We start from the raw sequence: 17,763 nt of genomic DNA on the forward strand, positions 1-17,763 counted from the left end.
CTACTTATCAGAGGACTAATCGATAAAAACTGATGAAACTTCTTGGAGTTCCTTCCTTTGAAATTTAAAGAAAAAAATCTTACGAAAGTAAATTCTTGTTGCTTTTTACTTTAGAGTAATCAAGCAAAGAAACCTAAAAATATTTTAAGAAATACGTGAAGACTTCAATATATTTCAGAACTAAACAAAGTTTAAGTATCAGCCACATTAACAATAACAGAAGATTTAAAATGCCAGAGTCATCAATCCAACAATACTAGGAATGCACTGCCCTTATGAAAAAAAAGTCACAGAATCATAGAATAGTTTGGGTTTGAAGGGACCTTTAAAGGTCCTCTATTCAACCCCTCTGCAATGACCAGGGACATCAACTACATCAGGCTGCTCTGAGCCTCATCCAACATGACCTTGAATGTTTAAGGGATGTGGCATCTACCACCTCCTCTGGGCAACCTGTGCCAGTGTTTCACCACTCTCATCATAAAAAATTTCTTCCTTACATATAGTCTGAATCTACCATCTTTTAGTTTAAAACCATTAACCTGTGTCATAATAGTATATTCCACTAATCTTTTAAAGGCTAATCATCAACAGATTTTTAGAAGATTACGCAAGTAGGGTTTAAGGAAATCTTTTACTTACTCTGCCCCGTTCAACTTGAGTTGTTAACATTACAACCATAGATGAGCCTTGTTCCCAAGTCATCTGCCAAAAATCAGGACAAGTGTTCGGTAATGGACCTTGACAGGCAATGTACTGGTTTATTATTGTGGAAGAAGGGATTTCCATCTAAGACAAGACAAAGTCATTACTTCAACTCTTACAGCAATGTAATTCAGGCATCAAACATAGTATTTAGTAATCAATACATTTAAAAACCACCAACTATATTAATTCTATTTATTTTAAGTCAGTAAACATGGATTGGTACAGATAAAAAAAAATTCTTGAAGTGTTTCATGTGCAAAAGTATTACAAAGATCCAAGTACTTCACATATTAACTGACAGCTATGTAGTTGCCAGAATAAAAATTAATGGTCAAAAAAAGAAATAATAGACCAGTTGGCAAATAATTCACATGCAAAGACTGCATGGTCTGTGGGTTTCTGACACTAGCTTTTAAAATATTGATCTTGGAATTTTGTTTAATCTGTTTTTTGTTCCTGAAAGGCAAAGTAAGTAGCTGTAATTTTGTTGTTACTGACTGGGGGCGGGGGGTGGTGGGGGGTGGGTGGGTGTGGGGAGGGAGTAAAAAAGGTGCTTCCAGATTAAATTTTACTGATGTTGAACACTACTTTCACATTAGTCATCAGAAAGGAAGAATTAATTCTTCTGGTAGAGGGCTAGCTTCTATTAGCACTTTTTCTTTTTCTTAGTTTCATTAATAAAAACACCTGCCACAAAGCATTAGCAAATAAGTATATCTACAATAAATTCCAAATCATCTGATTACAGGTTTATCAGCCGTCCTAGTCTGAACTAAATTTATGATTTTTTTAAATCTACTTCTCCATTGAAAAACTGCAAAATTACTTCGTATCAGAAGTTCTTTCTAAAATACTACTCACATTTATATAATTTGCATTGATGTAGTCTTCATTACTTTTTAAAATAACCCGTGTAGCATCATCTGAAAATAAGTTTTAGAAAGATGTTACTTACTTACTAACCACAGTGAAGTACTTTTAGCACACACATACATAGAAACATACTTACAAGGCGAAATGTCTCTGTATCTATTTTTGGAAATGTTTTGAGGTAATCTGGCACAAGACATTGTCATTCCAGGCTTTTTCCTATACAATTGCTAAAAGACAAAACCCATGGTCAGGCCATAACAGATGCAAAAGACTCATTATCATATTATTTGCCTGGAGGTACTTTGTAGAACATAAAGTACTGAGCAATGGTAGCTTCAACACACATGAAAATACTTTTCAAAAGAAAACACTACGAATTTAGCTGTGCTGTGGGATCACTGAAAATAATTAAGACGTCATCACAATTTGTTTAAAGACAAACTGAACATTAGATTTCAAGCTTCCATACTAACAATGATCCTGAGAAAAGTCAATATTGGAGAAATGGCTGATATCGACACTGCACGCAGTGATTTGGGGCAAGCAGTTTGTTTATAGGCATCTACCTACATTGCTGCTGTTTTTTCCCTAGACATCCTTCCATATTTTAATAACTGTAGAAGGAATCCTGGGCTACCCTGTGCTTCTCCTGCACAAAATCTCCTTTGAGAGATTCCTGCCCCCTCATGCCTTAGCCACGCACTGCCACAACCATTGTGGTGCAAACAATATCAATGAAATTATCTACTTTAAAAAACACTTTAAAAACGCTGAACCTGCTTGGGAGACTGAAAATGTATGGTTAAGGAGGAATTTTACATCAATTTGAGACAATTTTTTTTTCTATATATGTAAGTTAATTTTACCAATGTTCCTTAGGAATAGTATATACATATATTTCATAAATATATGTTGCAATATATAATGCTAGGTCTCCATTTGGTGAGGAATTTACAGAATTCACACTGCTGTGTTTTACAAACTAACTCCTTCCTCCTTTAATTCACTTGATCTCATGCATTAAAGATGGAATATTATCAAGGCACAAGTTAGCGCTAAAGACAGACTATAGCTTTCAGCACCTTCGGGCCCCACAGGAAGTGCACTGTTCTTTTGAAATATGTCATCAAAAATATACTATTTATAAAGACATAGTTACATTAACCCTTAAGGGTTACCTTAACATTACCTTCCCTCACTGAGATCGCACATAAAATGTCAACAGCTCAGCTGTCGTTCAGTTTCTACAGTAACTTAGAATTGGAATGAAGGTCTGAGTACAGAACACATATTTTGGTATATACTTTTCAGTCTTCATCTCAAATTATTTTATTAGCATAGGTCCCTGATAACCACAAAAACCTGTAAGCAATCAGTAAAGAAATTTGTAACAAAACCCACTAAATAAACTAGTTTTAGGATTATTCTATGCCATATGTTTGCACTTATATCAGGTTGGAATTTTTTTGTTATTTTTCTTTTGAGAGTGTAAGACAGCTGCTTTGCTACAAGATGCTGACTTTACTAAAATTTAACAGAAATCTGCTCTGCTTAAAGTAATTACTGTCCCAAAAGACTTGGAAGTTGCACACAGCTACAGGCAACACAGTACTCACATCAAACTGAGCCAAAACTGTTCCAGTGATAAGCCCCTCTGCCAGCTGAATCATGGATTCCCTCAGAGCATTATCATCTTGATGGACACCATCAAGTGGAGATTTCTCAGGGATGTACTGGAAGTCAGGCTCGCTCTCCAGCTTCTCCTCCACAACATCATAGACAGCTATAACAAATAAAGGTATGAAGGCTCTAACTGAATGTGCTGTTTGCAAGTAAACTGTAAATCATTTATTTAAAACAGAAAAAAAAGTGTTTCTCCTGTAGAAAAATCCACATTTTCTTAGCACACCGATTTTAGCCCCATTAGCAAGCACAAGTAGCTTTTACTGATCATTATCATCCATAACAAAACTATCTTTTTTTGTTTAATAGTAATTTTAAGTTGAAAGCACACCACTGACTACTAAAATTTTGATCAAAACTCATGTCTGATGGAACTCCCTAATCTCAGATTCTCACATCATGCCTCTAAAATCATTATAGTTGCATTTACATTTTTACTTTTATTTCACTTTGAACTGATTTTAGGCTTCAGTAATTAGGGCAAGATGTGCAGACCACCTGAGAAAATGGCATCAATATATGCCATTACTATCAATTCTGTATGTGTGCCCTGCCTATAAATAAATTGAAAAATAATATGCATCTTCTACTATACGTAACAGACATATGCTGCTTGAAACCCTGTTTTAAATGATATTCCATGAGCATAAAGGAGGAAACTGGCAACTCCTCCCTTCTACAACTCAAATGTTTTCATCCAGAATACAAAAGATAATAAACACACAAGCAGAAATTGTTTCAGTAAATTTGTAAACAAAGCCAAGAATTTTGTCTGAAAAGGAAAGTAAGCACACAAAATCTGCAAGACAACTTACAGAATGAGAGCATAAGTAAGTGGGGAGCACAAATAAGTGAATAAAAGGAAAAAAAATCTTTATGAGGCAGCTGAGGTACTCTCCTAAAGTAATTTCAATTATTCCAATTAAATAACATTATTTTTCATTTTGCATTTTCCTCTGCAACTGTATTATAATTGGGATGTGGAGCAGAATTAAATCCAGTGACCATATGCTGGCAATGTTCCAACAGTGTATTTCATTAATATAGTGCACAAGCTGTTATTTAGACTGCATTTTTAGCACTTTCTTCTATTAAGCCTCCTTAAGTAGAAATGTTACCAGTCATTCTGGATTGTTTTGAAAACATAGGGAAGGATCTTGCATATATCAACTTTCAAAGTCATCTAAACATTGGGTGTTTGATGAGGGATTTTTATTTGTTTGGTTGATGTTTATTTTCCTTAAGAGAATAACAACAATCTCAGAAACTACCTTCAATCTCTATACAGCTTTCTGGACATTTTTATTAATGAGAGTGAGAACAAAACTTAAATTGGCTCTGTTAGAAATATTTGATCTCTGACTTCCCCATTAATTTTCAACACCTGGTTATGCACAGCTCCTTAAAAGTATGGAGTTGATCATGATTTGTACAATATATTGTTTTGCTGCAACCCCTTTTCAAGAAACAGAGTTCTTTCTTAGCAAGATGTGAGGCATTCCATCTCAGGACACAAAATGGAGGTTAGAAAGTGAAAGCAAGGTGTGGATTTATTTATTTTTAATAATTATTATTATTCTGTACAAATCACTCACCATTGGGTCGAACTAGGAGCACAAGTTCCCCTGAGTGTCTCTCACAGCTAGCTTTAATAAACATAACAACTTGATCATGGGTATGTTCTGCTATATCCCTGCCGTTGATCAGTACAACCTGGTCCCCTTCATTCAAACGAGGGACACAGAGATCAGCCTGCAAGGTGAGGGGGGGGGGGGAAAGAATATGTAAAACAAGCCATTTCCAATTTCTCACCTTAAAATAGCAACTTAAAGTAACTAGACTTGGGGACTTGAATTCCAACAGCCTAGTTGCTATGGTTGCTGCATTGTATTCAAATGATAAATTTAAGTGTTACACAATACCTAAGACAGTGCCATGCACAGAAACAAATCAATTTGCCACTGGGACTGTCAACTGTAGCATCTTTCAGCAGCTGTTACTCCACTCCCCTGGGTGAAGTGGAAAGCACCTCTCTCTGAATCACATTTTGTATAGGCAATTAAAAAGCAGGACATTCTTATCTTTGAAGGGAAGGGACTAACATGGCAAAGGCTCATCCAAATCAATTTCACAGGCTTAAACACTTCAGGTGTGAAATATCACAACCATCATGACAAGAGTAAGACAAGAACTGAAGACAATGCAGAAATGCCAGTAATCCCAGAGACAGGAATCAGGTCATAAAAATCATTACTATAATCATCGTCTAAACATTGTTGTAGAAAAGAAAGAACATGTGCCATCACCTATCTTCTCCTTAGAGGTGGTGCTAATTCAGCAAAAATTATCTATATTATTAAATATTTCAGAGATCGTAATTAACAGGGACAAGAACAATGCTCTTGGCAAACATTTTAATAGTTTCAGAGTAAAAAAAAAAAAAAAAAAAAAAAAAAAAAGAAACTGTACTACTTTAATGTTAGCAAATAAACAGTTTACTCTAAAAGGTGTAAGCAGAGCTGACTCCACTCAGCTGAATACCAGGTCAGTATTTTTGGCAATCAACTGACAAAATATTGTGCCTCATTTAAAGACACTATTGATAGTCACTAAACACCAGTAACAACACGTAATCAGACCTGATGAATGATTCATGTTGTATGATTTTAATCTAAATCTTGGATTTATTCAGTACATCTGTTACTAAAATGAGAGAAATGCTATTTTAGTTTTTTTTTAACATACCAAAAGACTCTTTCAATATATAATTTATGTGAAATTATATGAATGCCTATATCTAAAAAAGTAATAAAGCAAATGTATTTTTAGAATGACACAACTCGAGAAACAGTGCATATTGAACATCTGTAACTCCCTGTCATTTTCAGGAATTAAACTTTGTTTCAATAAGGAAAAAAATACTTTTGAGGGCTGAAGAACTTTTAAAAATAGCTCAGGTAGTCCCATCAAATTCTTCCTGCACATAATCTGCTTTGTTATCATAATGTTATAGCACAAACTGATTTTCATAGGCAGCTATGAAATAATTTAGTTTTGAATACATACTTCAAGATACACAGATATTGCTACCAAGTTTGTTTTTTTGATAACTTACGGGTGTTCCTGGAGCTACCCTGGACACTATTACTGGCATCTTCTGATCATATCCACCCTTAAAAAACAAATTTAATTAGTAATAAATCACAATTTATTTTATTTGTTCATAGACATGCAGGGAAGAGATGTAATATTACCTTTACGTTGAAGCCAAACCTTCCATTTTCATCTGGTTTCATTCTGATCATAACAAGATTGTCATGGGGGACACCACCATTGGGCTAGTAAACAAAAATTTTATTATATTAGTATTTGTTTTGTTCATAGCTAGACTTTGAGGATATGGTATGCAATAATTTTGCAGTTTCCTCATCAAGTAATTGCTCCTGGACACTTGAGAAAACATCAGTTAGTAGTGCAAATGTCTTATCTTCAGTTTTGCCTAGAACGGAAAAGTTACACCTTTCAGAGTCTATGACAGGACAAATTTTTAACATAGTTATGTCTGAGAAAGCTCAAAGAAAGAAACAGTATGAGAAAAGACTAACTAGTTTCAAGCAGTCTTAAGAAGAACCATTAACTCAACGGAAACTCCTTAAATTCATTTTAATTAAGACTGCAGTGAAAAGCCTGCAGTAATAATGTAAAAAGATGAAAAATAAGGTAACTGAAGGTATAATTTTGCTTCTATTAACAGCAATATGACAGTAGTAAACAAGGACAAGTTTGGCAGCAAAATCTTGATTCCATATCCCCTGTGTGACACATTCTCTGCCACTGATGAAGCTCTGACAACTTCAGCTGGTTTCATTCTGATCACACCACCACTGTTAAAGGAACTACCAATAAACTGGGGAATACTAGATACTTTTATAATCTGGAAAAATCAACTTAGTGCCATTAAAGTTATTTTTAGTTTGTTCCCATCAGTATTTATTTCACAGACTGAACACCAGCTACTGTTTCTATGGTGAGGATGTGAAGTATTATTAAAGAAATTTGTTTCAAGGAATTTTTCAACATTACCAATTACAGACAAAACATAAGACTCATATTCAGAAAGGAAGAAAAAAAAAGTTAAAGCAAACATTTCTATATGTAAGGAAGTTCAAAACCTGCAGGTTCAATAGGTAGAAGAAATCTCAACTTGGCTCACAAAAAGTTAACTCAATTCCAGGTGTTTTAAGTTCTTGGTGAAAACGAAACAAACCCACCCAAACACATTCATAGTAATGAAAAGATGAAAAATTAGGGGAAGGAGAGGAAAGTAACAGTAAGATACATTATGAGAAGGAAGGGTGCTTAGGATGCCTGATCATATGCAAATCATTTTAGCCTATATTCACTGGCACGGGAGACCAGGCTCAGGTTTCTGGGCAGAAGGAACAACCACCAAATGCTCACCTGCAGCATTCGGCAACTTTTGTGTCACTGCATTCCCCAGGAAAAAAGGGAATAATAATTGCCTGATTTAAGAGGCTATTTTGGGCAGCAGTTTATAATGAAAAACCTGAAGAGAGCATTGCGTATCATCATTAAACTGTTTGACTGAAGGGACTCCTGACCACACCTGCTTTCAAATACTTCTGGATATTCTCAAACTGGATACTTAGGAATTGCAGATGGAGTAAAAAGTTGTCATTCCCAAACCTGTCCTACTACCTTTCTAAATAGACTCTCCATACATACAACAGATGAAGGCAATTCAATAGCTAAATAAAGTTGAAATAGTGAGGAGTCTTCCTCCAAAATATTTGAGACGGAGTGGCAGAAGAGACTTCAGTGGTGCAGGAATCTGAAATGGATTCTGGTCAGGAAAGCAACTTCAGGGAAAAAAGAAAAAAAACACCAAACAAAACCCCACATTCCAAATCCTAAATTTACAATTCCACAAAATTTCAGTTGTGCTGCTTTCCTTCTTCTCTAATGCCCAAAATAAAAATCCATCAGCAGTCCAAATTAGAACTTTAATTACAACAGTGCACTGCCTTAAGTGAGGCTGCATAAACGTGGCCCATTGGACCACAGCAAACAATCACACTGACAATGCACAGAGAAAAAAGAATCTCATTCTCACACAGCTGTGTTGGTTTTGCAGAACTGAAAAGAGTTAAAAAAACAGCTGAAAGTTATTTTTGTCAATTTGGCAAAGATAACACAGAGCAGAAAAACTTGATGAGTAAAGTAGTGTCATCTTTCAAAACAGAACTTCAATATGACTCAGGTAAGCACTGACAGAAGATAAAGCTGTTAAAAATTCTGTTTCATTATTTAATTAAAGCCAATACTTTTAAAACATTCCCAAAATGCTCATACATTTACAAGTCTCACTTTTGTGTGTTTTATTAAAAACCCCAGCCATGAAATTAAATATGGGGCTTATGAGCATCTTAACTTTGTAATGAGGCCTGAGAGAGCACCCTAGGCTTAGAGTTTCAAGTGCAAATAAAAATAAACCAAAGGCATTTCTAAAATATCAATTTTGGGAACTGACTCATAATTTTGAATGTCTGAGGTTGGCAAAACTGTTTATACAGTATTTGCTAGATCTGGATGTTAAACAGTTTTCCCATCCTGCAAAACATTTCTTGTCCCACATCAGTATAAAATCAAGAACCTTTTGAAAACTTCTGGAAGGACAAAAATCACAAAAATGGTCAAGTGAGATCTCACCTCTGTCAATAATCAACTGGCTAGCTTACTCATCTAATATGTTCTTAAGTGTGGGAAAAGAACTTTTGCCCAGATTTTTACATTCATTGTCACAGGTCTCTTGGTAGAATCTCCTCCTTGAAAATTCTGATGAGAAATGCAACCACAGATCCAAGAAGCGTCTCCTGACAAAACTGTTCTAGAAGCTGGTAGACACTTTCAGTTGCAGCTTTTTGATAAAAGCTAGATTTAACACCAGTGGTAGTGTCTGCAATGGTATTTAAAACTGATGGTAAGTGACTTCTCCAAGAAGAGGTTAGAGATCTCTGCATGTGCTGAAAAGCTGATGTTCAGAATGTTTGCATATCCATCCCAACACAGTCATTTGATGACAACGGATGACTCTAGCAGGTGGAAAAAACAGCGGGAGCTAGCAAAGAGATGGTATATATAATGGAAATGCCGCAATGCAATGCACAAACACAACAGCTCTGTGAAATGCATTATGACCAAGTTCATGAGAGGTAGCACTATCATTCTGATAGAAAGCAGAATGATTAAACCGAATCCAGAAACTTACTGTGGATTTTTCAGGTGATGCAGGAATATCAAATGTTTCATTAATATGGTTATCCAGTTCTTGCTGTGAGTGTGAATGATGAATTTGGTTCCAACTGTTCTTCTTAAATTGTTTGGGTGGTAACGCAGGAGGCTGCCCATCTATAGGAGTCTCTTGAGATCTAAGTACCAAAACAGAAGTATAAGGTGGAATAATCATGAGCTATTGACAGCTCTTTCAGGGTTCCAAGTAAACCAAAAATGCTAGAAGAAAATCAAAAGTTTCACAGCTGAATATCTGTATGTACTTTTAGAATCTCAAAAAGGTACTGTGGTGGAATATATTGGAAGTATACATTTGGATATTTTGCTGCCTTTTTCTTGACAAACAACTGCATACAGAACTAGGAAGTTCAACTTGTATACATGACTTTAAGGGTTTCAGCACTCTTAACCCACTTTATATTGGAATATTATCAAATTCACTGCATTTATACTCTGCATTCTTGCTAGAAAAAGAAATAAAATTCTAAAATAGGTATGTCACTTAATATGTTTTCCTCAGGAAGAAAATAAATTAGTTTGCATCTTAAATTAACACCTGCGATTTAGATCTTAAAAACAGACACAAGCAGCATAATAAAGTGCTCACACACTGGCTTTTAACCTACAAACAGGAGTGCAAGCTGAAGACAACTCAACTGTCCCCCTGCACTTATTTGAACAGCCCACTGGAGCTGATAGTGTTAAATTCTAACTTTTCAGTTTAGAAGTATATGTATACATTTCAAGAGAACTTTGGTTTTTCCCCCTCTTTTGAACATATTCCCCATTGAAACATGCACAGCTTTGAAACATTTGTTTCATCACATGCATTTTTTAGTTGACTTATAACACCATTACTGATGATAAAATAGCAGAAATTCTATTTCTGTTTTAGATCTGCAAGCAGTCTCTTGTAGATTAATAAAAATATTCTCTGTGTTTACATATAATATGGATAATTTCCTTTATTAGTCCTTTTGGAATAAAAGCTCAACTGTATAATTTGTATTATATAAATACATGATTCATCTTTCATTGCATGGCTTTGTATTTAAGAATTAAGAAGAACATTCTGAGAGGCCCAAAATGGCAGTTAGCATATAGTTCCCATTAACTTAGTTTGAATACCAGTTTCCACACGCTGGCAAGGATACATGCGTTTCTCCCCATGAGCCACATTAAAAGGCATTATTAAGCAATTTAATGACTTATGACAACAGCCCACTGATACTAGTGGCAAATGCAAAAACCATCAAGAATGAAAGTTACAGGTTATAGCTAAATCTAAAGAGAACACTACCACGAAAAACTGGTGCCTTCTTTCTTTCTTTCACCCACAGCCCCTTCCTTGAAGTGCTCTGCTGCTCTTCCCTTGGCTAAGGCAGTTTACCGAGCAAGAAAAAATACACTGACTTTTTGGACAAGCCGGGGTAGCTTTCTGCTGGTTCAACAAGGTGAACTGATTTATCACAGGGTCAACCACCAGGCAGGTAGTGAAGTACTCTCCCAGAAGCCAGGAATAGCACATTGCCCCTTTTTTTATCAGCAAGCTGTAGGAGCAACTCATAGCGTAAAATCCTTCTAAAAAGCACAAGTAAGCACCTGAGCAGTCCTACTGTATTTAACTGGTCTAACCACAGTAGCCTGTTAGCAGGGTAAGACTCATCATGAGACAGCATAACATTTCAAGTTGCTGCAAATAAGAAAACCTAAGGCACACATCAGATTCCATACTGTATGATTTGTTTCTATACAATTAAAGGCAGGCAGATCCCAGATACAGGTTTTCAAATAAAAACAAAAAAAGCAGATCACAATTGTCTACCGTGATCTCACATACAGATTGAACCTCTTTCAAAAAGCATGAAAACTGAGTAAGAAATGTAACAAACTGAAGAACCACACATTTTCCACTTCTGTTTAAAAAAAATCAGTCAATTTTCCTAGAAAGCAAAATATTGATAAAATTTTTTTGTCAATGTATGAAAACAACATATTTGAAAAGATCATAACAGTATTATTTCTGTATGGTTTTGCTTAATTTTAACTTTCTGAAAGTAATTTTTTCATGCAGTGTTAAAAGTACTAATTATTCAGTATCTGATATCTGAAGAACCTCATATTCAAAACATGCTAGAGAATAAAAATATTTCTTAACACTTTTCAATGCAAATGACAGTAGAGTGTATCATCCTTATATTTCATTTTTGAGGATAAGCAGCTCTTCTAAATTCATTTTCATGAAAGAGAGTAAAATATAACGCTTGCCAACATTTGCAAAATGAATTTTCAAGGCAGCTATAAACTATTCAGCCAATGACTTACAAAGGTCACCCAGAGCTTTTTAATTGCCTATGTATTTTATTCACTCAAGTCTGGCCAGCACAGAACATTCAGCCTTTTAAGTGAAGGGCAACATGGTTATCTATTTTCCTGTAAACAATTACTCCTGAGATTTTTACACTGAATAAAAAAGGAACAGAAAACATGAGTAGAGACACAAAAGAAGTCATTCTGATAAAAGTAAAAGATGGGATCTTATGTTTGACTAGATGTCTGCACATACATGTCAACAAACACAAATAAATTCCTACTGAACATACGAACTTATAGAAAAGATTTGAAAAGTTACTTAAATGAGCGTTTTAGAGGCAGCAAGGCAAGTACTGTAATATATTAGCATAATGAATTGTGAGAACTAACAATCGAGCCTTGGGCAAAAACTTCATTGCTTTATATTTGCCCAGTCAGCTTTGAATTTCTTATGAATGCTTAGACAATGGCAGTGAAAGCAGCCTATTTTGCAGGCAAAGCAACTCTCTGTTACTGCATTCAGCAATTTACATAAGAATAAAACAACACACATACCCTGCCACTGACAAGCTTTGGGTATTTTTGTTACAGATATCCGGTCTGACCTTTTAATATATTAAGCAAAAGTTTCAGACACACCCCCATAAATTTATAAACCTGAACGCATATCATATACTTTTGGAATTCAACGTTATACTTACCTCATGGAACTACAAGCAGAATAGTGTCAATTTTGTTTTCAATAGTACAGGCAAATGAAGAAAAAAATGTGGAATTAAAGGTTTTATTAGCTAAACTACAATATCTTTCTAAACTGAACAGAAATTTGAATTTCTTTTGCTGTGTTGACTCCAGACTTAGAGATCACTAAACCTACTGTCACGATACCCTTCTGACTTTCTTACATATGTAAATTCAATCAATTAAAATTCCCCCAAAATGAGCAGATGCACTACTCGCATCTTTTCACTCTGAAAGATCATACTGTTTAAGAAATAGCTTTTTGAACTGTAAAACAATATAATTTTAAATTACATAGTAATATGAGTTTCATGACTACCAATGTCTTTCATAAATCTCAAATCCTGAATCAATAACATCACCTGAAACTTTCAGAAAACCCTAATGGGATTCATGTGTTTTTGACAGCCAGCAACCTCATTTTTAAAAATATCTTATGCCAGGTATCTATACTGGGAGATCAAATTCCACTTTTAAGCTTCCAACATGGGAAAAAAACAAAACCAAAAACCAAAACAGTGACACAATAGCAATAGTTTTTTTCCGCTCCGGTGTAAGAAATGCAAAATCATCAAAAGGAACAACCATAGTTTCGTAACTAATTTGCAAAACCACTTCCTCTTTTTTTAAGACTCATTTCTATAGTGACTTACACAAATAATCAGGTATTAAATACAAAAATCCCAAGGACACTCAGGAACATCTTTTACAATTTAATTTAGTGGTATATGAATAAAAGAGAATATTTAAGAATTGTCCTTACTTCACGGTATCACTCTACCGTTCAGTGTTTCTTATAACTGACTTCAGCTGAAACTCTCAGAACAGAAGGAACCTACCCCTGTGTGGCCTTTGTACAGCAAAACTCTAATATGAGAAAAGTTTCACAAGTGTTCCAGTTTTGAAACCACCTTGTCATACGAACAGGTTAAAAAAGACCACCAAAAAGGGAGAATTTATTTTATTAGGCCAAATTACTGTTTTATAACTCTGAAAGCTAAGTAACTAGCTGATGGTGAAATAATAACTATTGCACCCTAAATTTGTACACAAAAAGTATCTTGTGTTATTTTACGTAAAAATTTAAAAAAAAATTTATTGTATTTCCCTTTCCAAAGTTATGCGTAGTTGTTAAAACTGAAGGTACAGTCCAAGCAAAAAATTAAAGTTGTGTTCAAATACCTTCCCAGAGTAATTTTTCCTGAGACACACAATTTGTTTTATAAGCCTGTAATTACGTATATGCTATTTTATAGTTCTCAAATACTTTTGAAACAGTTAATTTCCTTGCTAACGGAGATTATACAAAATTATGAGGGCAAATCTAGCATTACCCATAGAGATGTGTATGTGTACACAAATAAGGAGGTACAGTGGCAGTATTAATAAGCCATACATTGTGCATCTTCTTTCCCCAAGTAATCTGTACTCTGGCCACAAGTTATCGATTATTTCAAATCTTTGAATAACTCAACATTTTTTTGTTTGTCATTCTTCTGGACTTAAAACACAATCATATTTTTTCTTTTACCCACACAGCATAGTAAACTTACAATATCAAGAATATTCAGCATAACAGAAAAAAAGCCTGATAATGCTTTCTTTGAGAAAAAAAAAAAAAAGTATAACAATATACAAAACATACTAGAAGCCTTAGCCAAAATACCTTTATAGCACCCCAGCATTCTATGTAATTTGTCCATCTCACTCATATTTCTGTGCCTTGACAAAAAGCAAAATTTCCAAACTCAAGGGAATTAAAAACTTTTATCACATACCAGTTCAGTTCTATCAAAAAAATTAACTTTCACTTCGACATCCAGACACCAATGGTCACATTACAGCAAACCCACATTTTGGGCAGGCAGGTGGGGCAGGTATTGTAATCCTGCACTAGGAGCATGTCAGAGGTAGGTTTTTACTTAATAATTTAATTTTCAATAAGACCTGTAATAATTTTCTCCCCAAGACCTGCACTAATACTATCTAAGCAACAGCTACCTTTTTATTAGCTTTTCTGGCTCTCTCCGACTCAAACATTTAACACCAAATTCTTAATGGCAAAGATTTCTTATTTATCTTCAGAAGCCCTGAATGCTACCACACAGTAACAACCAACAGAACTTACGGTGATGATTCCAGTATGATGCTATTAGCTTGAGTGGAAGATGGAGATCTGTGATTTACAAATACTTCACTTGGGGAAGTGTGAACTACATGGTCCACTAAATGTCCAACTGATGAGGGTCGTAACCGGGCTCCTTCTTGAGCGAAGGCAGAGTTGCGACTAAGAGAAATAATAGCAGTGCAATGTGAAAAAAGTATTATTAACCCACATTTCTTACCCTGCTACAAAGGAATGATAAAATAATTAATTCCTCTCAGTGCAAGCATATGTTCATATACATTTTTTTTGTTAAGTAGTTTAAGGTTTAAAAAAAAAATCACTGAAACAATTATGTTGTCAGATGAACATGCTATATTTAATAATTTTATTTTTTAAAGTGTTCAAAAATTATTTTCATGAACACTAAATGGCTAATATTTTTCTTTCTTCTTTTTTCTCCTTTTCCCCCCATCGCCTTCAACTAAAGGAGCCTGAAAGCATTAAGGTCCAATGACCAGGCTACGGGACTAAGAGTCCAGTCAATGAGAAGAAAAAGGAATACCTGAGAGGAGAAATCCTGGCTCTGTTCATGGCAAACCTTAACTTGAATTGATTAAGATGAACATTTTATCTCCTGCTTCTTCTCCTAGAAGAATTATAAGCTTTGCACTGAGAGTTTTATGTGAACCAAAATGTTCCCATCTCAAAAACAGCATAGCGGCATAGGCATCTTTCTTAAAATGCTTTGAAACATGCATGATCAAGTTATGTTTTGCTATAAGTGTCGTTATTACACAATTTTCACATTAATTTTTAAAAGCTAACGATATTTACAACAACAGCCTTTTGAATAATATGCTGCAGTGCCAAAGAATCTTAAAACCTTCTGGTTTATGCAATACAAAATTGGATAATACTGATCCTTAAGCCAGTTTCAGCACACTGAGAAAAGTGGCTCTTTTCAGGAATGATTTTTCACTAACACAAACCTTAAGCTCTCTCATATGAAAAGAGTGAGCTTTGAAAGGAAATGCAGAAAAATTGAGGGGAATAAAACTGCAAGCATTTCTCATTAAGTAATCTTCCCCAATGTTTTAAGAAGTGGTGTTAACCAGAATCAATTATTTCTAAAATATCACCAAGATGTTATTTTTTATTATTATTATTATTTAGCCAAATGAACAATTTAGTTTTAACTGTGCTTGAGAATAGTCAAGCTCTCAAATTTAAGGTAGCATGCTACATCTTACACTTTTTTATAGGTTGAGTGAGAAGCACCCAAAATTCAGCCCCAAATAGTTTCTCTTATCTGGAGGCAAACGTTCCAGAGAACCACTCAGCACAAAATTTGTTGTCTCCGTAATGCATGAATTCTTTTTTCACACCAGTAGGTCATTCACATTAGAGGTTAGACAGTCACTTCTAGGGAGAGAAGATCTGGTGCTGCTTACTGATTTGGGGTTCCAGGTGGAGACCGTGATGGTAGGCTCTGTGTTTCCAGCCTCTCATCAGACAGTGAGTTCCTACTCACTACTTCCCAGTCCATTCCACTCATTAACTTCCGTGCCAAGGGTTTACTGGGGGATCTAGAAGAAGAAAGTAAAGCGACTAACTAAAAACTATGAGATAACAATAAAATTACATAAAATTCACTGCAATGAAACTGATGTTTTATAATAGGAAACCTGATTACAATAATGCAAAACTATATTTACACAGGCAGTTCTGCATTTTCTCATTATATTGTACTTCATTTTCTGTACTTTGTACAGGAAAGTCAATGAAATACAGTCATAAAATACTGCTGGCTGGGAGGGGGACAGGAAAGGTGGAAGAGGAACCCACTAAACTTCACTAAGCATTTCTAATGCCTCGGAGAGAACCTGACTCAAAACAGCCATTGAGAGATAAAAATTCAAATCAAAACCAAAACAACCCCACAAACCAAACCAAACCAAAACCTCTAAGCAACACAACTATTTAGCCATCTCAGGAAAAATAAAGCAGTAGAAACATCAGCCCAAAAAACTTCCCAAAGACTTAGAAGAACTGAAAGTGTGGTAATCGTCACCAAGGCAATACAGCTACTGAGTTTTGTTTACTCATCAGGGTTTTCCATCAAGGTGACATGCTTTCTTCCAGAACATGTTTTGTTACCTGTAAGACAGATGCAGTTGTCCTATTCAAACTTCTTTGGGGGTAACCAAACTTCATTTGGTTTTGTGCCAGAAATGTCCTTCAGGTTAAAGGTTGTTATCACCAGTGTTTTTATACAAAAGGAATTGTATTTTTCTACTTATTGCCCTTTCTCGTTACTGAGGAAATTTTTCTTCTTGTTCTCCAGTCATCCCAGCATACCTAGAATACCCTTCTGCTGTTTCTTTCACCTATTTCTTAAGCACAAATAAGACCATACTTGCAATCTCTTGTGAAATACTGTATTTCCCTTTTATACTGGAAATCATCAAATGAATCATCTGAGAATTGTGGTTGTTTTTTTTCTTAGCATCACGTTAGACAGTTCAGTTATCCTGCGACTAAATATACCCAGACTTTTGCTATTTATTGTGTTCAACTGAAAATTCTTTAGCCAGCAACAATTCTTTTAAACAATCCTTTAACGTCCTGCATATTTCGTGTCACTGGATTTTAACTGTACTTTGATAGTGCTATATAGTTCAAATTTCTCCTCTATCATTACCCAACCACATTTTGTTCCAGTGATACCTCAACTTCAGGTTTTTGTGCCCTGATAATTTCATTCCCATTTGCCTTTACATTCTATCACTATACTCATCTCTACTCTCCAGGTTTGCACAATGAGGTGCCAACATATTATTGTATCAGCGTAACTCCTTCAGTTCTTTCCCCAATTCCATACAACCACATCACAAAATAACCTCTGCCTTTCCTGTCCCTGGGACACAAGGCAACTGTTCCTTATCTCCATCATTATCACATTACTAATTTACTGAAAGTGCAAGTCCAGAAAGAAGGAACTTTCAGAAATTAAGGAACTACCCGCA

The 17,763-nt window shown here is 35.1% G+C and overlaps 1 protein-coding gene across 2 annotated transcripts in view; it reads right to left on the reverse strand.

The window, feature by feature from the left end:
• The window catches only part of PTPN4 (protein tyrosine phosphatase non-receptor type 4), a 118,281-nt gene that overhangs the window by 15,688 nt on the left and 84,830 nt on the right, over positions 1-17,763 (reverse strand). For both annotated transcript variants that reach the window (XR_005829217.1, XM_040602694.1), the window contains exons 14-23: positions 16,189-16,323; positions 14,759-14,917; positions 9,554-9,713; positions 6,519-6,602; positions 6,380-6,436; positions 4,860-5,016; positions 3,198-3,364; positions 1,718-1,808; positions 1,570-1,631; positions 643-789 (exon numbers count right to left, since the gene is read on the reverse strand). Coding sequence is in view for 1 of the 2 variants with exons in the window: in XM_040602694.1 (XP_040458628.1) it covers positions 643-789; positions 1,570-1,631; positions 1,718-1,808; positions 3,198-3,364; positions 4,860-5,016; positions 6,380-6,436; positions 6,519-6,602; positions 9,554-9,713; positions 14,759-14,917; positions 16,189-16,323 (1,219 nt within the window). In the remaining variant the exon portion in view is untranslated. The remainder of the gene's footprint in view (positions 1-642; positions 790-1,569; positions 1,632-1,717; positions 1,809-3,197; positions 3,365-4,859; positions 5,017-6,379; positions 6,437-6,518; positions 6,603-9,553; positions 9,714-14,758; positions 14,918-16,188; positions 16,324-17,763) is intronic.

This window comes from Falco naumanni, chromosome 8 (assembly GCF_017639655.2).
Source record: "Falco naumanni isolate bFalNau1 chromosome 8, bFalNau1.pat, whole genome shotgun sequence".
In the NCBI taxonomy this organism is placed as follows: Eukaryota; Metazoa; Chordata; class Aves; order Falconiformes; family Falconidae; genus Falco; species Falco naumanni.